We start from the raw sequence: 25,354 nt of genomic DNA on the forward strand, positions 1-25,354 counted from the left end.
TATTTAATTTGCGTCCTTCTATTATCAATATATTAAAAATGTTATTTTTATAAGTTTATATTTTTATTTTAAAAAAATAAAATTAAGTGTATTTAATGAAATTTATTAATATATAAAATTTTATTTAAAAACATATTATAATTTAGGCTAAATTATACATTTAATTACTTAACTTTACACAATATTTTATTTTAATCCTTTAATTTTATAAAGTGTCCTTATCTTAACAATTTTTATATTAAACTTTTAAATATTGATAAAACATTCTCAAATATTGATATATTAAGTTTAATTTTTTTAAAATAATAATAATTGATATAAAAATAATTATTTAAAATTAACAATATTAGGTTTAAAGGACTAAAATAATATTTTATAAAATTTAAAAACTAAATTAAAACATTATATAAAGTTAAAAAATTAAAAATATACTTTAACTTAAAATGAAAGGGCAGTGAGATACAGTAAATTGAAAAAGAAAACTTTTGTCCAACAAAAATTGAAAAAGAAAACTGTCCGAAATATAGTTGATTAAGTAGAAGTAAGTACATAATTAATACAATTGTGTTTGACTTTGAAAAATATTTCCATCATAAGAGCTCTCTACTTGCTATGCCAAAAACGGGGTGACTTCATGGTCATAGTGGAAACGGTTTGACAACTCCTCTCTCAGCCTCCAACTAAATATATCCCCTTGCAGGACTTGCCTGCAGACGATGCTCTCTCTATATAAGATCCAGCCACGAAGCCATGTTCATCCCAAGCATCAATCTCTATACATACTGTTGTAGGAGATCACCTTCGTTCTATCTGCTCTCGTAGTTCAAATTAAGCCAAGAAAATGTCGACCACCATCGAAATCTCAGAGAAAAGCCACGTGGCAGGCAAAGCAAAGGCAGCCATGTCTGTAGCCCCACGTGAGGGAGCAGGATGGAAGAAAGGGATAGCCATAATGGACTTCATTCTGAGGTTGGGCGCCATAGCTTCTGCTCTGGGTGCCGCGGCCGCCATGGCAACTGCTGATCAGACACTTCCTTTCTTCACTCAGTTCTTCCAGTTTGAAGCCGGCTACGACGACTTCCCTACTTTCCAGTACAAGATCATCATCCCCAGATTGATCCATGCTTTCCTTTTTGGTATTTCACACTACTTGATTAATCCAATGCTGCTATAATGATATATACATGCAGGTTTTTCGTCATTGCAATGGCAATCGCGGGAGGCTACCTAGTTCTCTCTCTACCTTTCTCCATAGTGACCATCATTCGTCCCCATGCTGTGGGAGCAAGGCTTCTTCTTATCATCCTTGACACCGTAATTAATCTCTGTCTCTTTCTAATCAATATTCAAGATTTACTTGTGATATATATCCAGCCATGTAGGGATGATACGTGGATATTATGAATTGCGAGTTATATGCAGGTGTTTCTGACGCTGTCAGCTGCTAGCGGGGCTGCATCAGCTGCCATAGTATACTTAGCACACAATGGGAATGAGGACTCCAATTGGCTTGCCATATGCAACCAGTTCACTGATTTTTGCCAGGCGACCAGTGGAGCGGTTGTGGCGTCGTTCGTTGCCGTGGTTTTCTTTGTGGTCTTGGTTATCATGTCTGCTCTGGCCCTCCAAAAACACTAGCTATGGCCATGAGATTATATATGGCTCGGGGCTTGAGTTGTAGAGTAGTATATATATTTGTGTCAGGTTTCTGTGAGTCTCTGGTCAATCTGTGGATCAAATTGGTCGATGTCCAAATTAAATATTACGTCGTTTTCCGAAGGGTCGATGTTTGGCGACCTTGATTTTCGAGTCTCTGCCTGTTTCTCTCTCACTCTCTTCATATTACTTCGACGCATGCACTATTTCGTATCGGCAAAGTTAAACACGTTCTTGTTTCGGCCCCCAAAAACAACAGGATGACACCTTTCGAATCCATACTATTAAAATTTAAAACGCAACACTTGCTATGCCGTTCACATATCGATGAAACTCAGAGAGGCCATTTGGTTTGTCCCAAAAAAAAAAAGGCAGGGTGAAATATTTAGTCAGGAATTACAAATCAATGTCCCTTCATCTGTGTATGCGGCCAAATTATTTCCCACCTGTACTTTAATTATGGACATGGTAACGCATAGCTATTACTAAATTTACAAAGAAAATTTAAATCAGACTAGACTATTTTACCTACACCGTGATTTCGGAAAAGGGGAGAACTTTGTACATTTGTGGTTCTTATTAATTAAATCAAAACGTGAATTTTTATCAATTATTATTCCATAACAAATTTTTATTATTAATATTATTACCACATTAAAATTCACTTGTTTCCAATTTAGGATTGAGTAAAGTATACTTTTAATTCTCTAATTTTATATAAAATTTTAATTTAATTTTTTAATTTTATAAAGTTTCTTTTTAGTCTTTCAATTAACCTTAATACCTTTAGTTTTAAATAATTTTTTTTCATGTCAATTATTGATATTTTGACAAAAATTAAACTTAATATATTAACATTTAAAAATATTTTGTTAATATTTAAAAACTCAGTGTAAAAATTTCTTAGAATAAAAGTAATGTGTTAATGTTAAGGAATTAAAATAAAACACTACATAAAGTTAAAGGATTAAATGTATATTTTAACCTTTAAAATTTTATTAATATTCTAAAATTAATTGGAACTTATAATTAACAAATCCCCTAGAACTTAGTTGACATTCTTCTAAATTAAAATTTAATAGTCAATATAGTCAAACATTGACAGCAAGACAACATTGTATCAAACTAAAAAATATCAGGAAAATATTACCAAAAAAACTTAAAAATGTGAGGCATGCCTACATGAAAATTTTGAAAGTAGATTTATATTTAGCTGGCAAAAAAATATATATCAAAATTTCATAATCCTTTCTTGGTGATGTAAATAAAATTATATATACATATATTGGTTATAGCAAAGATATACTCTCCTAATCCTTACTCTTTGCTCATTTACAAGACACTTTTAATCATTTTAAAAGAGTTATAAAAGTAATTTGTATTTGTATTGTATTATTGAAATGATAAAAATTATTATTATTATTATTATATTATTTAAAATTATCTTTCCCCCTTGTTAATATAAGATAAAATACAAATCCCTTTTCTTTGTAATCTGCGTCCGACGCAATTATTTTTTATAGATTAAATTAATTAAAAAATTAACTTTTAATAACATAACTTAAAATTAAAATTATATTTTATGTTTTAGCCTTTTAAGCTTTAAATTGTTCATTTTTTATTTAAAAGTGTAAGATAGTATTTTAGGAATTGAATATTAAAACTATAATGCCTTTTTAGTATTTTAAAATGTAATCAATGTGTTTTTTTAAAAGTGCTCATAATAAATAAATAATTTTATATTCATTTTAAAAAATGCCTATTAAATAAGAATAAATATAAAAAAGATAGTATTAACTTAAAGGCAATTGACTACTTATTAAGGGATGAGATTTGGTTAGAAATACTTTACAATTTTTAAAATAAAATGTTAGTCATATTTTTCATATGTTTTAAAATAAATTGTGTGAAAATAGAATAAATTATTATTTATATTCTAATAATTAAAAAAAAACTTCTTTTATTGTACTAGGAATAAAAATATACAGCTAAAATAACTGATAAAGAAATTAAAAATTATAGCTAATAAACATATTTAAAAAATTAATAAAATTTTACTTCCACTGTTCACTCTTTTCTCTTTTATTTCTCTTAAACAATATAAATTAATATAAATAATTTGAATTAATGACCATAAAATGGTCGATCACCTTAGACTTTGGGCACCCACTTTTTTAGCTTTTAGAAATAATGATCGTGCCGGTCTTCACTTCTACATTTTGGGTTCTCAGCAGTTGCGTTTTAGATCAGTAGGGGGAGACCGAAAATATGTAAGCGAGAGCGACTCCATTTGCTATTAAGACTGTTGGGTTTCTTTCTTCTCCTCAGTCCAAGTCTCCGCTTCGTCTTCCTTCACTTCTACTGCTTTCGTTGCTGAATCACCTTTAGCAGTGGCAAGGTTTAGGGTTTTCATCGTCGAACGAAAATGTCTCAAACCAAGAAATTGACGCCGAATCTTGATCAGCAGAGCACGAAGATGCTCAATCTCACTGTTCTCCAGAGGAGAGATCCATGCATCGAAGAGATTTTGTTTACTGCCTCTCATGTTTCCTTCTACTCCTTCAACATTGAAAGCAATCAATGGGTTCGTTCTTCATTTTAATTCAGCTTTTCCCTTTGGCGCCATGGAAATTCTTATTATTTTAGTTCACTGTCTCACTCTTCCACCGTTTAGTTTGGCTCGTGTAACACACGCATAAAACTTGTTCTAGTTTTTTTTTTTAAATGGTAAAAATTGTTCAACCTGCGCGATTAGAGGTTTTTCAGTATTCCAAATTCTTCATTTTGTTTCTGCCCTCTCTCGTTTTTCCTCCGGGATCCAATAGTATTTTGAAGCCTTCACATCAAACTTTTATCTAATGTTTGAAATTGTGGATGGTTATAGAGTCGTAAGGATGTTGAAGGATCTCTCTTTGTCGTGAAGAGGTGATAAACACTGTCTCTTACCTGTCTTTATTTATTTTGTGAATGCTGTCGATTGAATTCACGTAGGCGTGGATCATCTTGGTTTTTGCTATCTTTTGTTCAGGAACGCAGAACCTCAGTTTCAATTCATAGTGATGAACCGCCGCAATGCAGGTTCACTATTTTATTTGATTATATCTGTATTAAAGCTAATTTTATTTATAGTGATTTTGGGCTTGATATGTTTATTTATTAGGACAACTAGTCTCATTTATTACTGATGTTCGTGGTATCATCACATTTGTTTCTTAATTTCATTAAGCTTACGTGTTTTATTTTCTAATTGCTGAGTAGTGTGGGAGCAGTTATTATTAACGTGGAACTGGAGAGTTGTAGCATTAAGCTTAGTCACGCTTTCTAGTAATTAATTTCCAGAAGCCTTTGACAAAGACATTTTTTGCAGTGAACATGGCGAAATTTAATTTCTCTATATCCTTGCTTCTCTCCCCCCCCCCTCTCCCTCTCCCTTTCTCTCTTTTTTTTTGCTGCCTCTTGTTACATAGGAGCTATCAAATTAGACTTATCCTTGATAGTGGTTGATTGGAAGATGAATTATTTTTAGTGACCAGTACCTGCCATGAAATTGAGTGAGCAGTTTCTTCCTTTCACCATAAGATTGTTTTGTGTAGAGAGAGAGAGAGAGAGAGAGAGTACTTGCTTGCAAAGCACAAGCCATCTTGTATGCAGGGCAATCATCAAACCTTTTACCCAACCTCAGGCCAAGCTCCTGTAGCGTGTGAATGATATCCCAAATACAATACATATTGTATATGCAAATTAAATTATAATTGAAGCACTTTGTGACGTTTTCATTAACTATGTAATTGTATGAAAAAGTTAAAAGATGTATTGTAATTATTCAATGATTCACATCTATTCTAATTATCTCTGGCTAATGTATAGATCTTGTGTGATGCATGGAGTTTGAAAAATGAGTGGCTTATGTGACAGTTTTTATATTACGTATAGATTTTAGAGATGTAATGAATAAGCCGTGCACTGACATATTGATCCAAGCATCCAAAATTATGAAGATGGACTTGTTCATTTAATATTTAAAGCACATTTGCTTTATACACAAGCTTGTTCTTTTTACAAGCCAAATCCAAGTAGTTCAAAAATAGTTTGATTTGTTTTTGATCCTACTTACAGGCATCATCGTCCTATGCTAATTAACATCATCACCAGTGATTGTTTATTTCCTCCTTTTGGGTACCTGGCATCAAATGACTGTCATTAACCATGAATCACCTTGCATTGTTGACATGGGAACACTATAACCTTCTACTTCTATTCGCTGTGCAATTCTGTCAAGCATGATGAAAATATTCCATTTGATTGTTCTGCAACTTATATGTGTTATTTTCATTTTAAATGCCAGATAATGACAAGGACACACATTGACTTGTTTAAAAATATACCCTTGAGAAATAATTTCTGGTACCAATTCTGAATACCAACCTGCCATATTGGATTCTAGATTGGAATAAGCTTTTATGGTTACTTTTGTTTGAAGTTTATAGTTGCTGTATATTATGCCCCTTTTAGCTATTTTACCATTGTCTCATCAACAATTTTCTTACTTATTAATTGTGGAGAAGTAGAGGCTACTCTGATCTGCATACATTTAATCTTATATCTTTTTAATCTGTTTCTACTGAATCACTTTTTCTATCTAAATTTTGTTCTGACAGATAACCTAGTGGAAAATCTATTGGATTTTGAGTATGAACTGAAAAAGCCATACTTATTATATAGGAATGCTGCCCAAGAAGTTAATGGTATATGGTTTTACAATTCAGATGAAAGTGAAGAAGTTGCGAATCTCTTTAATGGGTAACATATTGTTCTCAGTCAAATCTTTGATGTTGTTTTTTCCTTGCATATTCTGCTCAAACTTTTAGTTAATAATAGATGCTCATGGACTAATTCATCATATCCAACTTGGACAGCCAACTTGCTTTTCTTTTCTTATTAATGTACCATAGTTGCAGTATGCTTAATGGTTTATACAATTGTTTAACATTAACAGGATACTTGATGCATACTCAAAGGCAGCTCCAAAGACAAAATTGCCTTATAGCAAAAGGTAAGTATTTTTGAAAGGTTTATGAAATCCAATGAAGTCTTTAATCTATTACTGTATAAGAGAAATTCAAATATATGGAGGAGAATGAGAAACTATTTAGCCTCCTATACTTTTTGTTATTTTAAAATTATTTTTGTTTACAATTATTTTTAAAAATATTAAAAAATCAAGATATTCCTTAGTGCATGTCAAGCGTATTTGCACACCATGTATGTCCCCTTCATCTTTGAACCAAAAATAGTGAATGAACATTTGAAATTCAAATTCATTATATTTTAGGTGAAATTATTCTGTTGTTCTCTATCCATGTGTGGTTTAACTAAGTTTTACATTGGCTATTGAGAGTTTAACATAATCTTCCTCCTTTACCCAAACATGAGATCAGCTATAAACATAGGCGGAGTTCCTATTTACAAAAATAAAGGGGATATTTAAAATTGTGCTAGCTATAGAAATATTAAACTTATGAGTCATATAATGAAACTGTGGGAAATAGTGATTGAGCATGGATTGAGATTGGAGACTGGTATTTTTGAAAATCAGTTTGGCTTCATGTTAGGTAGGGCGATTACACAAGCAATTTATCCACTAAGAGGATTAATGGAAAAGTATCAATACAAAGGAAAGATTTAAATATGGTTTGTATTGATTTGAAAAAATCTTATGACCATATACTGAGAGAAGTACTCTGGAAAGCCTTGAAAAGAAGGGACCAAGGGAAGTACTTTGAAAAACCTTGGAAAAGAAAGGAGTTCAGGTTGGCCTATATTAAAGCAATACAGGATATGTATGAGAGGGCAGCAATTAGTATAAGAATGTCTGGCGATGAAACAAATGACTTTCCTATAAGGATTGGATTATATTAAGGATCATCTTTGAATCCTTATTTATTTGACTTGGTCCTAGATGTTTTGACTAAGCATATTCAAGAGAAAATTCCTAAATAGATGCTTTTTGGAATTGATATAGTTCTTATTATGGATATGAGAAAAGAGATTAATTGCAAATTTGAATTATGGAGGAAGTCCTTGGAGTCAAAAGGTTTTTGCCTGAGTGGGAGTAAGACAGAATATTTGCACTGTAATTTTGATAAATGGTAAGTCAGTAGTAATTTAGAAGTAAAATTGAGAGATTAAATTATACTTCAAATGAAATAATGTAGATATTTGGGAGCTATTATGTAACGTGATAAGGAAATTGATGGAGATATTGCACCTAGGATATAAGTTGTGTGGTTTAATTGTTGAAAGATTAAAGGAGTTATTTGTGATTGTAAAATGCCTAATAAACTTGAAGAAAAGTTTTATTAAATTGCTATGTTATATGGTAGTGAATTTTGTGCTTTAATAGAACAGCAAGAGGTTAGAGTTAGAGTAGCAGAGATGAGAATGTTGAAATGGATGTACTAGCATACATGTAAAGATAAAATTTGAAATGAGCACATATGAAAAAAGGTGGGTGCAGCATCTATTGAGAGAAAAATTGTAGAAAATCATTTGAGATGGTTTGAACATGTACAAAGAAGATTGCAAGAGGCAGCAGTGAGGAGAGTGAAATGAATAATTTTGAGTCCTGTTAAGAGGGGTAGAAGAAAACCAAAGAGCACACTTATAAAAGTTGTTAATCAATATATCTTAATTAACAACATTCTTAAAAACTTGATAAATGATAGAGTACAATGGTGTCATACAATTCATGTAGCCGACCTCACCTGATGAGATAAGACTTGTTGTTGTTGTAGTATTATTCTATTGTCCCCTAAAGTTTCACTCAGTTTTCTAGTTGGTTCTAAACTTCTTATTGCTGAAAAGTTTGTAACTAAATCCTTGTAGTCTTGAGAGAAATTTCATACTGTAAAGACTACCAGTAATTTAGCCAATGTTTTACCGCATTAAATTTTAAACTGTTTGCATTCACAAGTAATGACAGCGGTATCATGTGCGGCTAACGCATCATGTTTTGGTACATGGCGTAGTGAATTTGAGGAGCTTGAACCAGTAGCTATTGTAACAGAAAAGAATCTGAAGAAGTCTTCAGCCACCCCTTCTGCAATTGGTTCATTTGAAGATGCTGCCTTTGTAGACTGTCTCAATGTATGTAATCTAGTTGCACATACAGCATACTAATTTTCTCTGCCCTTGGATGGATTCTTCTTCAATGATGATTTTAAGTGTTCTTTCCTTTCATAAACCTTATAGACCACCTGGTATGATTTTATTGTAGTACCTTGGATGTTGACTTTCTTTTTGGCGTACCAAACAATTGTGTCTAAGAAAGATTTGCTCTTGCAACAGAACAACTAGATATTTGAAGTGCAATACTGTGATACTTAAACCCTGAAAAAGGAAGTACAATTTGTGATAGAATATCAGTCCTCATTCAGACATATAAGGTTTATTTGTATTTCATAAACATAATCCATTCCATGATATTGTGATAACGATTCAACTAATGAGTTATTCTGTGATTGACATTCTTCATTGCATTCACCAGCCAAGTGTTCGTTTGAAGCACACTGTATGTGATGGAGAGGGGAAGACTTATCCTAGGAGTGGAAAATTTTACAATTTTATTTTATTTTTAACAATTATCTTTATTTTTACATGTTAGGATTTTTTTACTTATTTTGTATTAGGATTTAGATTATCATATTTAGGTTAGTTCACATTATTATTGTTTTAATTAATTGTAGTTAGGACTTCATGAATAGCCCTAGGTTTCCTCACTTTGAATAAAGTTGAAAATTTTGCCTTCACTATCTCCTTCAAATTCTTCCTTTTCCACCCTCCTTTGTCTCTATTTCTCCCTCACCCTTCTCTTGTTTTGCATGGGCATGTCTTTGGTGTCTTTCATTATTTTATATAGTGGTGAAGTAGACATTATCCTTTGCGATGATTAAATATCTGAGATTCTTTGCTTCAGGAAAATTTAGTGCGTATGTCTAGAAAATGATTTGAAAGTTTTATCAGTTTACAATTGCACTCTGGAAGATGGTACCTTGTATTAAAGCTGGAGAAACCGGGGGAAAAGGTTGTTCAAATGTAATGCTATTCTACTCTACCTGGAAATTTTTAAATTACTGCAGCTAGCATGGGCTTGAGGAAAGTGGTAATGTATTTGTTACATAGTTTTTGACCATATATTTCCTATTGATGCAATATCAGTTGTGAGTAATATATAAACTTTTGATATGGATTAATTTGGTAATTGGTGATTAAATAATTACTTGGATACAGATTTTCTTGCACTGTCATCTGCTTGCATCTGGAAGTTCTAGAGCATGTAAAACTATTATGCCAGCTCTATGCGCTCATGTTATATAGTTTAACTGGGTCCAGTGTTTTTGGCCTCAGAAACCAATGGATTTAATTTTTGCAGACAGATAAGGTCGCTGGTAACTACCCTTCAAATGTGGATAGTTTAAGACAGCCTTACCATTCTGGAATTGTTGCTTCTGTTGCTCCCAGTGGTGTGTTTTCTGCTTCCCCCATTATGAATGTACCATCCGGTTCTCATTCAGCTTCATTGCTACCAGCCTTCCTACGCAACTCTTCTGATACAAGCAACAGGGGTAGTCAGAACGCTAGTCTTTTGAAGCCTTCTACACTTGTTGCACCCACCCTCTCTCCATCTGCACCTTCTGCAGCTTTTCTTAATTTCCTGAATCAACCACAGCCACGCCAACATGGCACACCGTTGCTTCAACCATTTCCACCACCAAGTCCACCTCCATCTCTGAACCCAACTTGTACCTCCGCTTCCAACAAGCCTATCATCAGAAGAGAGAGAGTGCGTGATGCACTTTCATCACTTGTTCAGGTAATTTTGTGATTTTATCATCTTTGTTTTAATTTGCTAAATTTCTCATTTTTTTTCATTAGATATTTCAATAACTTAACTGATTTTTCTGTTGAATGGTAACAAAAGAAACCATAAGAGGACAAGCTGATTTTGTCAAGCTTGAGGGGATAAATTTTAATTTACCCTTTTAAGATTAGTTTTTGATACAGAATTTCATTGGCAAAACAATTTAAACGAATGGAAATTCCAAAATTCAATTATATGTTTTTATGTTGGTTTAACAGAAAAATAATGAAATGAATGTATGTGCCTTGTTTTGGTCCAGTTGGAGGCTTACTATCATTTTATTTTCAGCCGCTGCCATAAGATTTATTACGTAGGTTCCCTTCTAACGGAATTTCCTTTGCCAGGATGATCAATTCATTGACTTGGTGTTTCAGACATTGCTAAAGCCGCACCATTGACGATTAGTTTCAAGTTGTAGTTGCATGTGAACCTGGTTCTGTATATAGTAGTTATACTCTTTAGGCAGGAACACATCTCTTGGTTGTTTCTCCATACAGGTTTCCGTCTATCCTAAGCTTTGATCACTACCAATGCAGACCCGTAATGGGTGGATGGTGTCAATAATTGTTTTGATTTGCGTCAGTTTTGCCTTGGTATGTTTTAGTTTTTCGTATTTTTGGTACAGACGCAAGAGTTCAATTGATTGAGTGTTCCCCCCGGTCCTCTGCCATTTTGACTGAGTCTATCTTTATACAGCCCAGCCTCTTAGCAAATAAATCTCTCTATAAATCATCTGCTGATTATTACATTGATATGTAAATGATCTCTTCTGCAGAAGAGTAAGCTAGTTTTTATTTGCATGGAAATCATGATACATGCAAATATCAGAGCATTATATAATATGCTTTTGTTTTTGGAGTGTCACGCTTGGCTTTGTCCATGCAGCTCAACTACCTGTCTTGAAGAATGGCTTAAGATTTTCTTTGGGGATGGGCGCAATGATGGCAAGGATTAGTTGGTAAAAAAATTGAATGGATTGCCAAAAGAACTATTAAAATAAAATATAAAGTTGTAAGAAAATTATTCATAAAATATAAACAATGTGGCTTTAATCTATTGTATCGTTTAGTTTTCTTAAGAAAAGATGTTTAAAATTATATTTTATTCTTTATATTGCACGGGTGAAATATATTTAGTTGAATAATATTTAATTGCATAAATGTTTTTCATTGTCGCAAAGGGAAGTGGCAAGCCTAGTTTGCAAGTATGCGAACACAGATTGCAATTCAGTAGCAGGCATATATTCTCTCTATTTAATATTATAAGATATTTTTAATTAAATTATATCATTTAATTAATTAATTAATTGTCTTTAAAATTATACATTATTTTCATATTTATGTTTATTTAATTTTATTTTATAGGAAATCATAATTAAAAATTCCTTATTAATTATTTCCTAATTAAGAATATTTTTGCAAAAATTTCATCAATTTTATTTTGGACTATTTAAAATATTTTATATTTTAAAACATTTTATCTAAAAAATATTTTATATTTGTAATGGAAGGAATAATAAATAGACAGAAAAAATTGAATTTATACAATATAGATTTTCTGTTTTATTCTTTTGTTAGGATATAAAGATTTTCACTTCAATAGTGATGAAGCAAACGGAGCCCAGCCCGCACCTCGCTGGGCTTGCAGGTGTCAACGAAGCCCGAGTAAAAATTTATTCTTGGATCGCTTCTGAATCCTCTTTTCCACTTTCCCGTTTCCAGTCTCCACACCCTGCCTACGAGCAGTCGAGCACTGCCGTTTCCTTGCGACTTGCGATGGCAGCAATCACAAGATTCCTTGGCACCAGTTCTGCTTTGCGTCGATTGTCACTTGTTTCTCCTGCTCTCCTCAGTTTTCGCAGAGGAATTGCTTACAAACTGTTTGTTGGAGGTTTGCTCTTTCTCTCCTCTCTGTATCTCGCCTCCTCCATTCTCTTCGGTGAGGATACCGGTATCTGTTTTCTTTGCTGCTGCTAATTTCTTTCCTATCTTTCAATCGTCCAATTATAAACCCTCTACAGTTATTCACTGACAAATGAAAGGCTGATTGTCATCGTCATCTATCCGGATCAATCATTTGTGTTTATTGATAATACACAGACATTTTCCGTTCGATATGAATTTTAGTGGGGTTGTTTCAGAGTGCTTATTCGATATTTTATGTGTTTCCCGTCAACACGAACTAGTTGAGATTACTTTACCAATGTCGCATGTATTTCTCTCTGTCTGAGTTAAATTAAGCTAAAATAAAATGAGCAGGTAACAAGAAAAAATAAAAAGGTTATTTCTGTTTCGACTTTCTTTCTTTTATGCCTAGTTTTTGTATTTTTTGAAGGATAAATCATGGAAATATGGAATCTTGAAATGGCTGTAGGGGTAGCGCGTTAGTTTTATGTTTTACATAGATTATCGAAGCTTCCATTTATAATTGTTTGAGAATGAGCTTGTGGCTTTAGGTAGAAAAAATCTGTGTCTTTAAACTGAGGTGAAATTGATTTCAAATTCAATCGAGTTAATGTGTCCTAGGCTACCGGAAAATGTTACTCATCTTCTCCCTGGTTCACTTGGTTCCTTTTTGGCCTTGTAGCATTGTTAACCTCATGGATTAACCAACTTTAGGGGCTACATTTAATTGCCTCTTGGGAGGACCATATGGTTGAAATCCTGTTAACTCTGAGATCGTTGTCTTCTGCTGATGACAACCGTTGCCTTTGATTACTATGTTGGCTTCTAAGTTGAATGCAGAATATTCTATTAACCTTGTGAAAGGTTATTTGATGTCGGAGCTTCGTCTTCACTGTATGCAGGACTGTCGTTTCTCACAACAGAGAAGGGATTGTCAGAAGCATTTTCTGACTTCGGGCAAGTTGTTGAAGGTAGCTTCAAGCTGATTATTGCGCTTACATTTAGCTATCCTCTGTGTCAGCCTTTTATGATTTGCTGGCCTTTGACAATTTTACTTTCCCAGCAAAAATTGTGATGGACAGGGTATCAGACAGATCGAAAGGGTTTGGGTTTGTCACCTTTGCCTCAGAGGATGAGGCTGAGAATGCCATAACAGGGATGAACGGGAAGGTAATGACAATATGTGTATCTATTTATGCTTTGTTAATATCAGGTTATAACTTAGACGCGAGAACTGCTGGATGTCTATCTTAGCAGGCACTAAACGGTCGTGTTATCTTTGTGGATTATGCAAAACCCAAACGCAATATTGGTGATGGAATGCCAATTGCCAGGGGACCTCCTGAACCAACAGCACACAGTTAACTTGTTTATGTGAATATGAATGTCCTGGAAGCTCGAGTACTTTACTGATCAAATATTGCGAACTCAGCGGATAGGAAAACTGAGATTTGAAATCTCTTGAAGCACACAACTGTCGGAAGCACTGTTCTTGCTCATCTCACTCAGGCCCACAAAATTATTGTAGGAGGACTTTGTTTTAGAATACTGGTTTTAAACTTGTAGGTTAGGGTGTTGCCAAAAAAAAAACAAAAAAAAAACCCTTGTCGGTTAGGGTTTTATAGCAATAGCCAAAAGTGCAAGAAAGGCCTCTATGTTTCTGGACGTGTTTCCAAATGTTTGCTAGTATAAGTAGATTGCGGAACAAGTACCGCATAAAGCCTTGAATGGCAAGTTGGTTGTTTATGACATGGAGACAGTGCGGCGGCTTTCTATAAATGTATTGGAGATGTAGATGTTATAATTGTTTTGCTGATGAAATATTCACCTTATAACATAGAAATTTGCACAAGCTGGCAACAAAAATAAGTGAAGTATATAAATATACGGCTTGAGTTGTTAGCAAAATTATTAGCATTTAGAATTTATGCGTTATTTTAGAGTGAAGAGAAATGCACTTTTTAAAAAAGATATTAGCATGTAATTGTAGAAATTTTACATGTTATTTTTAATTATTATGGATTTTTTTTTTTATAATTTAGGATAGCGATTAAGATTATAAAATGATTTTTAGATAGTTTATAAATTTTATAAAAAGAGCTTTATTTTATAAAGTTTTTATAAAAAGCAAACATTATTTTATATTTGTTACAATAATAAAAATTTAATTATTAATTAGTTATTTTTAAATTTTATATTATCTTCCTTGATTTCTATTTTATAAATATAATTTATTATTTAATTATTTTACTGTTTTGTGATATGTTCGTGTATCTTAAATTTTTAACACATTCTTTTTCATTTATTGCATTAAATTATTTTTAAAAGATGTTTTAAATAGTTTCTTGAAATAATCAAAAATTTACTTTAAAAAAATAATTATTTTAAAAAATTTAAACAAATATCATAAAAATTCATAAAATAATTTTTTTCATAAAATAAACAAAAACAAAAATACCCTTAATATGTCTACCAAAATTATATTGTAGTTGTAATTTAATTAGATTATATGTAATTCATCATTAATTGGACTTTTTTGTTTCGTGCAACCTTAATCAGACTTTAAAATAGAGATGTAAATGAAGTCCATCCAGGCAAGAATTATTTGCATCAACCATAATTATCTGATTAAATTTGTTGAGGATTGGGGGGAAAGATTCTATATTTTTTTTAATTTTTTTTCGGCTAAAGAGTTTAGAGCATTATGCTGTATGAATTTTACATTCTTCAGAACTAGTATGTGGCCAGTGCAATATATTAGGTGTGGTTGATATAAAATATAAATGGTAGTTTAAATAAATAATGACGTCTATGATATAGATAAGATCAATTAAATTTAAGGAAACCTTCAAATTAAGTTTGAAAATGATGCCAAAAATTAATCTGATAGAAAAAAAAAACTACAAAAAGAATCTAATCTTTTCAGTAGATCAAAATAATACTTCACAAATGTATGGTGAAATCTCATTTGACTACTCCTAAAGTTCTATACAGCCCAACAACCATTGAATTTGTTTGCTATCCATTGTGTAATTGCAGCATTTCTCCACCTAGTCCTAGCACTCATTTATCCAGATGATTCTTCCAAGAATATGAATGCAGGTTTATAAATTAAATATTACTGTATTCACAATGTATAAGAACAAACATGCATGCTTGTATTGAAAATAAGATGAACATGAAATTGACAATATATCTATGTTATATCTAGAAAAAAAAATAAGATGAACAAAAAATCAAAACATTAGTTTCTGTCGTGACAAATTACTATCATCAATGGGCACCTCAAAAACACAACAGTCCTTCATTGTTAACAAAGAAAATTCAATTGTATCACCAAAACCCATAACCTAAAAATTCAAAAGGGGCCTGACATGGATAAGACTAAATGGTGTCATCTCACACACACACACACACACATATATATATATAAAAACTTTTAGAGAAGACATAGAATCATATACTAACTTGTAACTATAATTATAATTAAGCTACATGGAATAGAGACGCCAAATCATGACATCCATCTACCCTCTTGTTTGTAATTTTCAATAAAACATTTATCTGTGCCAAACAATTTACCAAGATCAATCCATATGCATGAAGATGTGAAAAATTGGAATGAATAAGATGGTTGATCAACGAGAAGAACAAACCTGCAACAATCCGACGATGACGCAATGCTGGAAAGGGAAATGGAAGAAGCCCAGCTTTGTAGTTAGTGGCTATTGGACTATGAAGTCGCTTTACTACAACAGGAAACAACTTGATGGAGCCACAGTGCTAGTGTAGCCCAACTTCAATGAAGAAATTATTAAAAACTCATTTGAGACACAAATCTCTATTGAAGAAGAGCAATGAGGCGATAGGTCTATGATTGGTTCGATATGGACGCGAAAGAAATTGAGAGTTTGAATTTAAAAAGAAAAAAAGAAAAACACAATTGACCGACGTTTTAGAGTCGAGACTCAATGGAGTGTTCCATGACAGTTACTTAAAGCAACACAAGGTGGAGAAGTTACAAAAAAATTGTTTATGAGAGGAAAGTCATGGTGTTGGAAATCTTTTAAGATTTTTAAATTTGAAATTCAAAATTATGAATTAGTTGAGAAATGATAATGATTAGATCATGGGATAGAATATTTAGGGATAAGGGGGAGTTATTTCTAACAATTTTAAAATAATGATATTATTGTTTTTAAAATAGAGTACAGTTGCATCTTACAATCCATGTAGCCAACCCCACTTAATGGGATAAAGGCTTGTTGTTGTTTGTTTTTAAGAAAGTACTAACGTGAACAGCCTAAAATTGCAGCATTCCTGAAGTTGCATTCATGTCAAGCCGCAAACGCTATTTGTGATTCTACTTTTATGCATACATATATATATATATATATATATATATATAACATACATATTTATTTAATTACCTGACAGCTTGTATTTCCATTTTCTCCTAATTTCCAATAATTTTGATGGTCTGAATCAGCAGCGAGCGAGATAGCGCATGCCAAAATTATAGACGTCGTCATCAAGCACGCTTTGTTGGTATCAAATACGCAATACAAGATGAGGCACAGCAAAGTTTTACAGAGAATGTCGTCCAGCGCGGTCTAGAAAATTTTTTGAAAACATATTTCAAATCGCCGACTGTGGGGATCGAACCCACGACCACGTGGTTAAAAGCCACGCGCTCTACCACTGAGCTAAGACGGCAAGCGCATTTGCTTTGGTGTCCAATTTTAAACTTATAACTTTACCACGCTATGAATTGATTATCCCAGTAGAACCGAAAATCGGCCTGGTGTCCAGTTTGATATGGGATGAAGGCAAAAATCAATTTAGAATCAACTGAATTCATAGGAAAATGATGGATTAAGAATTGTTTGAACTGGTCATACTTTTTTACTTTTATTTTTTTAAAAAAAAATCATGTTTCTAAGCTATATTCTCAGTACATCTATACATTATAAGCACGAAAAAAATAGTGCGACAATGTGCAATTGTGCATGATAAAACTATAATTTTTTAAAATATTTTTAATTTTAATAACATTTTTAACAAATTGAAGAGAAGACAGCCTTTCACCTTTTAACTTTAATACGCTAGTAAAACGATACTCGATTACCAACAAAGGCAAATATATATATATATATATATATATAATAAACCCATCTTATAAATTTAATTTTGAAAATTAATATTTTAAAAGATATTTCTTCAATTGTTAGACTCCCTTCTTTAAAAAATATAAAATATTTTTAATTAAATCTCACACTGCAATAGAATAATTACTCATTTTTAATTTAATCATATCTTTTTATATTTACTATATTTAATAAAGTGTTTTACTCTAAAAAAATGTAAAATAATATATTCAATAGAAGCATTTTAAAAAAATATAATAATTATACCTTAAAAAATTTAAAATATTTTATATTTTTTAATATTTAATTTTTAAAAAAATATTTTATATTTTTAAATAAAGAGAATATTTAACATATAAAATTAAAAATTTTTGAAGTTAATAATGTTAAGTTGATCATTGATTCACTACCTTCTCTGTTTCAATTATTATTTAGAGCGGTTGTCTCTGTCATAAATGAGAGACGTCAATCTCTCCTTTGTCTCTCAGACTGATTATCCATGAAGTGAAATCCTTGTATGATGTTCTCTGTTCTGTCTCATTTACAAAGTATATTTTAAAATATTTATTTAATTTTATTTATAAATTATGGTATAACTTTTTAAATAATATTTAAAAAAATTAAAATTATTCTCTATGAGAGAGAAAGTAATATAAAATTATTTTTTAAATTTGTTATATAAAAATGTATTTAAAATTCTGTACACTTTTATTCTTTATATTTTTTTTACATTGGTATTTATGAAATTGGTAAAAATAACTTATAAAAAGGATCAAAAAAGTATAAGCTATGTTGATAATACCTTAATATAAATTATTAAAATGAGAGATATTTTAGAAAAATCTGCACATATTTTTTATAAGCTAAGTAACCTTATTACTTAATTTTTTTCAGAAATAATGCAACTTTTAATCCTTTATATTTGGAGTTTTATCCTTACGTCCTTCAACTTTAAATTTTATCATTTTAATCTTTAATATTTTATGAATTTATCTAAGTAGTCCTTAATTTTATAAGAAGAATTAATATTATTAAACTATGTTGACATGGTTAACAGAATAATGATGTAACAGCCATCAATTCAATTCAATATATGCACACAAATTGTAGCTTCAATCTGATTAGTAAAATAAAAAAATAACTCTCATTGATTGGACTAATGTTAATATAAAAATTTTTCTTAATTTATTAATGAGGTTTAATTTATTTTTTCATATATTTTCAATTTACTTTCACGAGAACATTGATTCAAGAGCATTTTCATTTAAAAAAAAAATTGACTCTCATTAGTTAATAGATTGTAGGCTAATATTAATATAAAAATTGCTCTTAATTCATTAATGAGATTTAATTTATTTTCTTATTTTTGATATATTTTTAGTCTACTTTCACGAAAGCATTGAGTAGTCATATTTTCAAATTTCTTTAATTGTTAGCATTAATTTCATTCATCGATCCTTCTTCATTTGTTGTGCTTTATCATGCCTTTTTAATTTTTTTTATCAATGAGATTTAATTTATTTTTCTATTTTTCATGTATTTTCAGTTTATTTTCATAGGAGTATTGATTCAATAGCAGTTTCATTTTCAAATTTCTTTTATTATTAGCATTAACTCCATCCCACTATCCTTTTGCATTCACTGTACTTTCTTACGCATTTTCAATTTTCTTTATCAATGAGATTTAATTTATTTTCTTATTTTTCATATATTTTTTTGATTCACTATACTTAATATCAATCAATTATCATTCATACACATTATCTACAAAAAAAGAAAAACAAAATAAAAAAAAAGTTTAAGTTTAATTTGGATTGTCAATTCTTATCTCATGATATTGGCCCTTCAAATCGTAGATGTTTTACCATATATTTCGAGCCAGCAAGATAACGCGGCAACTACTTAAGCACTTTAAACAGACAAAACTTGAGTAGTAGAGGTATTTTTTTTATTACCCTTTTATTTTGCACATAAAAAAAGAATAATAATAACAAAAAAATATGATACAATTAAAAAAAGGGATTCCTTTTGATTCTTTCTTATATCCATATTTATGAAAATACAATTTATGTTGTAATTCATGAGCTGGTGTCTAATTTTTTATGCAATCGAAAATGAGGTTATTGAGAATGCTAAAGATTTTTTTTTTTTTTTTGCCAATGTTCTCTAAGCACTATAAGAACAAATATTTTCTAGATAATTTTTTCACTATAAGCTCGAGAAATAAAAACAAGATGTTATAAATAAAGTATCCAATCGAACAAATAATTGAATAGAGAAACTTCTAAAAATTTAATCATGTCATATGCATCAATATCAATAATACCAATGATACTTATTTTAAATTCCTTAATTACAACCCGTGCAATACATGGGAAACTGTTTAATTTAGATTAATAACATGTGGGGCAAGTGGGTTGACTTGGATAATTAAAAAATGAAAAACCATCTAGATTAAACTTTCAAGCGAAGTCTGCTAGGGTACTGGTTTGTAGATTTGCTTCTCCGTCATCATTGCTCCTTCCTTTCAACTCCAATCTCCATCCTCATCGAGTAGGTAACTCTTCTCCTCCTAAATCCAATCCTAAAAATTTGGAATGTATTGGCATTACATGTCCATAGATGCATAAAAAATTGTTCTTTAGTTCTTACTTTATCGTTCCTTCCCTACTCTACTGCCTATCTTTTGCACGACACGACAATCAGCAACATATAATATGCCTTAATAAAAAAGAATTAATATACAATTTTAACTCTAAACTATAGGTTTAAAGGTGATTTAAACCTTAAACTTTAAAAAGATGCATCATAAACCCTAAATAATTAAAGTTATAGGCAATTTCATCCCTATTATTAATTTTCAACAAATGTCTATCAAATTCATTCGAGAAAATTGCACTTTAAACCTCAATTTGATGAATGTTTGTTGAAAGTTAACGGTAGGGGCAAAATTGTCCCAACTTTAATTATTTAGGATTTAGAATGCACCTTTTTTAAAGTTTAGGGTTCAAATTACTCCTAAACCTATAGTTTATGATTCAAATTGTATATTAACCCATGTTAATATTACAAATTTATCAGGATATGAGAAAAAGAAATAAAAAAGATGAATGATGATGATGATGATGAAACTATATAAAATAAGGTTGTAAATCATGATAATGAGTAAAGTAGTTTTTTTGTAGAGATTATAGTGAGTATAAATGAGAGAATGTCGAGTTGCCTATTTTTGTTCTTGTTGGGTGGGGTTTTGATAGATTATTAGTGACAGCAATAAGAGTGTAACATAATCTTTTGCTATAAACACACTTTCATATTTTTTCTTGTTTGTTCTTCAATGTAATGGAATCTCATAATAATATTAGTAAAAAAACATCATCATTATTTGTTAGGGAAAAATTTAAAATAAATTCCCCTTCATACATTTTTTTTCTTTATCTCTTTATTTATTATAAAAGCATTTAATTTTGTTTTATAAATTTTAACCTTCATCAATTAATTCAAATCAAGAAACTTACACACTCCTTAAAAATCTTTTTAAAAATTGATATAATATACAAAATGTACTTTTTTTATTACTATTGGATTATTATTGATTAGAGTATATTTTTTAAAAACATAAAAAGGTTAATATGCAATTTGAATCTTAAATTATAGGTCTAGGGTGATTTAAACCTTCAGATTTTAAAAAGGTACATTCTGAATCTTAAACAATTAATGTTGGGGCAATTTTACCCTATCATTAAATTTCAATAAATTTCTATCAAATTAAGGCTTAAAGTGTAATTTTTTTTAAATGAATTTGACGAATGTTTGTTGAAAATTAAAATTATCCTAAGTTTAATTGTCTAGGATTTAAAATATTTTTTTAAGTTTAAGATTTAAATTGCTCTTAAACCTATGGTGTAGGGTCCAAATTACATATTAATCCAAAAAAACTATAATGTTAAATTATGAGTCATAAAATAAAAAAGTAAATAACACATAAGTAATCAGGACTTAATAAATTTAACTAGTGTGTTTTATTTAATCTATGTGTACATTCTACACTATAAATCTAATTTCCACATCAATTTTTTAAGGGTTATTTTGTCTAGCAAAACTCAAAGGAATAACTTGATGACTAAAACAAATATTAAGGATTGAAATGATAGAAATTTAAGTTGAGGGACCAAATTGATAAAACTTCCAAATGTAAGGGACTAAGAGTTGTTTTATCACCTTTTTCTAATCTAGTGAACTTGTTAACTTATATCATATATACTTAAATTTTATGAGAAATTCTTAGATAAATCAAGTGAGGCAACACGTCATCTATGGTCTGTCCAATTATAATGCTCCAAGTTGTCTAAGTAAAATATTATATGATATAATGTATATTTAAATTCTTGTTTTCTCTCTCTTTATTATCATTAATGTTAGAATCAATTTATATTTAATGCTCTCTAAATGTTATGCTTTTATGATATAGATTATAAATAACATAACGCACTCAACTTACCTTAAAATTTCTCTAAATTTTAGTATGCTGATTAATTATAATTGGCTTGTGTATGTATATGAAGCTTGAAGTGGATTGCAACGTTTTATCAAGGCATGGATGGCTCTTCTATTCTTTAATAACCCGTATCTATAATTTTTTTTAAAAGGCTAAATTCTGTATTATTTCTCTAAATTTTAAACAATGCATACATAATTTTCTTAATTTTTAAAACTTTACAATAAACCTCCCATTAACTCTTATACATATGTAAACGATTCTATATGATTAATTTTATATATTAATTATCTATACATGACTTAAAGTTTAAAGAGTTATCCATATATCAATTAAAGTTTGAGGGTTTAAATGTATACAAAAATAAAGTTTTAAGAGGTACTATAATTAATAGCTAAGGATTATTTGTATAAATTTTAAGTTCAAAGAGATTTTGTTATTAAATTTTAAATGTTAAAAAATTATTTATATATGATTTAAAATTTAGAGATATTATATGTAATTTAGCCCAAAAAATAAATGATCAGTCGCATCGACATTTTTTTGTTTCGGTTACTTTCCTCCTCCTTCTCTTCCTTTTTTTTTTTTGTTTTTAATCTTCTTCTTGGGGACGGACAACTTTCCCCTTCTTTTCATCAAAATATATATATATATATATATATATATATATACCAACTCTAAGGCAAACACTCTAAACTCTCAAGTTGATTATTTGAATTTAATATTTTTACATTTCTAACTCATATAATTATGTCGACTCATTTATAAATTCAAATTAAACATAAACTTAGTTAAACTTATGAGTTGATTTTTAAATTTACAGTTTTTACATTTTTAATTTACAAAATTATATTAACTAATTTATAATTCAAATTAAATATAAATTTAACTAAACTTATTAAACTCATTGATTTTTTATTGAGTTGAATGAGTTAAATATATGTTATATAGAACTCAATTTATAAAATGATAGGACTTGGTTCAAAAAGAAAAAAAAAACTTAAAAAACAAAAGCTAAAATTGGTAAAAAAAAAAAAAGAGGGAGAGGGAACAAAAAGTATCAAAAATGAGTTGCCTTTTTTGTCCTAAATTTTTATGTTTTGTATGATAGATGGATTTAATTTTAATAATTAATATTTGAAATATATTTAAATTAAATTATGATTATATTTTTTATTTTAATTACTTAATTATATATTTTTAATATATATTTATTAAAAAGGATAAACTCTTATGAATTTAAGACCCAAATTTAAATTTGTGTCATTAATTTATCTAAATTGGCGAGTTTGACACCTTGGAATGCAGTCTGGCAAAGATAAATGCGTGATGGATCCAGGATCCATCCCAACTCTCAAAAGCTTCGATCATTTATTTCCCATTAACATACATAGATGGATGTTGACCTATCGGCAGCAACGGTTGTTCGGGTTCTTATTTAATTATATTTAATAATCTGTTTCTGGAGTTGGTACAGGATTTGAGTTTTTAACTATTTAAGCAAATGCACCACTAATAATACAAATAAGCATCAGAGCAGCAGCAGGTAAAGAAATATGGAATAATTGGTTAAAGCTCGGATGCCTTGTAACTCTGTATATGCATGCATATTCTGAAATACACTGCAATTATAGCCGTTTCGTTTCCTTCCGACTAAGGCAAGGAAAGCGCAAAGGGCTGCGAATTAGACGAGTGATGTGTCTCCTGGTGAGTTAGAATCCGAAATGATTCATTCACCACAATACAAACATGGAAAAGAAGGCGGCAAACGACACAGCCACCAGACCCACGCACAACATGTCCAATCTCCCCTCTGCCCTCACCTTTTTCTCTATTCTCTCCTTCTTCTTCCCCACGAACTCCTTGTATCGCTTCCTCGCTTCTTCCTCCGCCTCCACCCCGACATTCTTCTTTCCCCTTTTACCCTCCATTGCCCTCTGTATAATCCCCAAACTCTCCCTCCCGTTCAAGTGCCTTCCCTCCATGTCCTCCATCTCCATGCTCACCTCCCTCACCTGCATCTCCCCTCCCTCAGCACCCCCGCACGTCACCACCAGCTGGCACAGGGCCAGCTCCGACGCCGATCCTTTATCTCCCACGAGAACCGACGCGAACCGAACCTGAAACTCACCGCTCAGCCAGTGCCGCTTCACCGATACCGGCTTCTGGCTCGAAACGTTCACGGCGCGCCGTCCCTCTCGGTCGATCACTATCCAGCTCAGCCTCAGCTCCCCGCACGAGTTCTCGCCTTCTGGGTATTGGACGGAAGTCTGAACCACGTCCTTGGGGTCCAGCAGGTCCAGCCGGAATGGCGAGCACCTGAACCAACCGGACACCGTCTCGGTTTCTAGAACCCTGGAGAAAACAATTTGTTGGCCGTAGTAAAGATCGACGGCGGAGATCAGCTGGGGCGTGCGGTCTGGATTAGCGTTCACATTTAGAGGAGTGCAGTGAGACGTGGTGGTGGAAGAGTCGGAAAAGAAAGAGCGGGAAGCGTGGGGGAAGGTTGAGATGATGCTGGTAATGAGGGGAGACCTTGTGGAAGGCCACGTGGATTGGCAAACACTGGCCCATAGGTGTTCGTCGGTAGAGAGGGCGTAGAACTGGGAAGATGTGGTGGCGACGGAGGCGAGAGCAGGACCGTGCAGGCGTGTGAGGATGTGAGTTCGGATGATGTCGTCCGGGACGGCGGAGATGGTGGTGCCGGAACTGGAAGCCATGTACTAGGAGATTCCTTGCTTAAGTTAGTCGTGGGCTAGTGTTTGTGAGGATTTGGGAGTCGTGGGCTCTTATATACCCGCGATGCGATAATGATGATGACGAATGTGAGTGATCAACAGCCGGTCTCAGATGCCCTTCATTTTCTCATCAATTACAGGATTGACCTTTAACCATAGTTTTGACGAGGAATGAAATATGTTGAAAGAACTTTGCGGAGCAAAAACTCCTAAAAATATTTTTTTAAAAAAGTTCCACTTTTAGTTTTTATCTTTTCTGTTTTTTTTTCTTTCATCCAAAATAAGATTTAATATTATTTTTACAAGCCCTTTCTAATTTTTTTAAAATTTTACTTTTAACCTAACTCTTTTCATGTGAAAAAAAAAAAACACACACACACACCTATGTAATGCTAGATTTAAACCTATAACCTCTTTTAAAATAGGGAGATGTCTTTGTTGTTAGAATACCTGATTGTTAATAAATTACTTTTAACTGCTTACTGACATTA

At 31.3% G+C, this 25,354-nt stretch overlaps 4 protein-coding genes and 1 non-coding gene across 7 annotated transcripts; 3 read left to right on the forward strand and 2 right to left on the reverse strand.

Moving 5' to 3' along the window:
* The first annotated feature begins 749 nt into the window (after positions 1-749).
* LOC129295863 (casparian strip membrane protein 1-like) lies at positions 750-1,812 on the forward strand. Its single transcript, XM_054934452.1, has 3 exons — positions 750-1,092; positions 1,191-1,314; positions 1,423-1,812. Exons 1-3 carry the CDS (start codon positions 842-844, stop codon positions 1,636-1,638), a joined length of 591 nt encoding a protein of 196 aa, XP_054790427.1. The 5' UTR covers positions 750-841; the 3' UTR covers positions 1,639-1,812.
* A 2,025-nt stretch (positions 1,813-3,837) lies between these two features.
* LOC129307876 (mRNA-decapping enzyme-like protein) lies at positions 3,838-11,246 on the forward strand. Its single transcript, XM_054948818.1, has 8 exons — positions 3,838-4,240; positions 4,541-4,581; positions 4,685-4,734; positions 6,315-6,456; positions 6,653-6,709; positions 8,685-8,802; positions 10,088-10,528; positions 10,921-11,246. Exons 1-8 carry the CDS (start codon positions 4,082-4,084, stop codon positions 10,972-10,974), a joined length of 1,062 nt encoding a protein of 353 aa, XP_054804793.1. The 5' UTR covers positions 3,838-4,081; the 3' UTR covers positions 10,975-11,246.
* A 145-nt stretch (positions 11,247-11,391) lies between these two features.
* On the forward strand, positions 11,392-14,301 carry LOC129307886 (small RNA-binding protein 11, chloroplastic-like). 3 transcript variants are annotated; one of them, XM_054948830.1, is made up of 5 exons: positions 11,392-11,534; positions 12,201-12,514; positions 13,383-13,451; positions 13,544-13,650; positions 13,735-14,301. In XM_054948830.1, exons 1-5 carry the CDS (start codon positions 11,392-11,394, stop codon positions 13,843-13,845), a joined length of 744 nt encoding a protein of 247 aa, XP_054804805.1. In that variant the 3' UTR covers positions 13,846-14,301. The 3 variants fall into 3 exon arrangements, with proteins under 3 accessions (XP_054804805.1, XP_054804812.1, XP_054804819.1); XM_054948837.1 differs by having other exon boundaries at positions 11,503-11,534; positions 13,738-14,301; XM_054948844.1 differs by having other exon boundaries at positions 11,503-11,534; positions 12,201-12,466; positions 13,738-14,301.
* Positions 14,302-17,124: 2,823 nt separating this feature from the next.
* TRNAK-UUU (transfer RNA lysine (anticodon UUU)) lies at positions 17,125-17,196 on the reverse strand. The gene has a single exon. It is a non-coding gene; the product is annotated as a tRNA-Lys (tRNA).
* Positions 17,197-23,858: 6,662 nt separating this feature from the next.
* Positions 23,859-24,845, reverse strand: LOC129302177 (probable F-box protein At2g36090). Its single transcript, XM_054940862.1, has one exon. The coding sequence runs from the start codon at positions 24,843-24,845 to the stop codon at positions 23,859-23,861; it is 987 nt and encodes a 328-aa protein (XP_054796837.1).
* Positions 24,846-25,354: the final 509 nt, after the last annotated feature.

Source organism: Prosopis cineraria, unplaced genomic scaffold (assembly GCF_029017545.1).
Source record: "Prosopis cineraria cultivar Desert tree isolate PC_DT_omini unplaced genomic scaffold, ASM2901754v1 PC1, whole genome shotgun sequence".
In the NCBI taxonomy this organism is placed as follows: Eukaryota; Viridiplantae; Streptophyta; class Magnoliopsida; order Fabales; family Fabaceae; genus Prosopis; species Prosopis cineraria.

What these genes read in the sequence shown, in the direction of transcription:
- LOC129307876 (XM_054948818.1), top strand. Translation starts at nt 4,082, where the DNA reads ATGTCTCAAACCAAGAAATTGACGCCGAATCTTGATCAGCAGAGCACG. An exon ending in GATGAACCGCCGCAATGCAG is followed by an intron (nt 4,735 to 6,314) that starts GTTCACTATTTT and finishes TTGTTCTGACAG; the next exon opens with ATAACCTAGTGGAAAATCTA. An exon ending in AAATTGCCTTATAGCAAAAG is followed by an intron (nt 6,710 to 8,684) that starts GTAAGTATTTTT and finishes TACATGGCGTAG; the next exon opens with TGAATTTGAGGAGCTTGAAC.
- LOC129295863 (XM_054934452.1), top strand. Translation starts at nt 842, where the DNA reads ATGTCGACCACCATCGAAATCTCAGAGAAAAGCCACGTGGCAGGCAAA. An exon ending in GACGACTTCCCTACTTTCCA is followed by an intron (nt 1,093 to 1,190) that starts GTACAAGATCAT and finishes ATATACATGCAG; the next exon opens with GTTTTTCGTCATTGCAATGG. An exon ending in TTCTTATCATCCTTGACACC is followed by an intron (nt 1,315 to 1,422) that starts GTAATTAATCTC and finishes AGTTATATGCAG; the next exon opens with GTGTTTCTGACGCTGTCAGC.
- LOC129302177 (XM_054940862.1), bottom strand. Translation starts at nt 24,845, where the DNA reads ATGGCTTCCAGTTCCGGCACCACCATCTCCGCCGTCCCGGACGACATC.
- LOC129307886 (XM_054948830.1), top strand. Translation starts at nt 11,392, where the DNA reads ATGCAAATATCAGAGCATTATATAATATGCTTTTGTTTTTGGAGTGTC. An exon ending in CGCCTCCTCCATTCTCTTCG is followed by an intron (nt 12,515 to 13,382) that starts GTGAGGATACCG and finishes CACTGTATGCAG; the next exon opens with GACTGTCGTTTCTCACAACA. An exon ending in CTTCGGGCAAGTTGTTGAAG is followed by an intron (nt 13,452 to 13,543) that starts GTAGCTTCAAGC and finishes TTACTTTCCCAG; the next exon opens with CAAAAATTGTGATGGACAGG.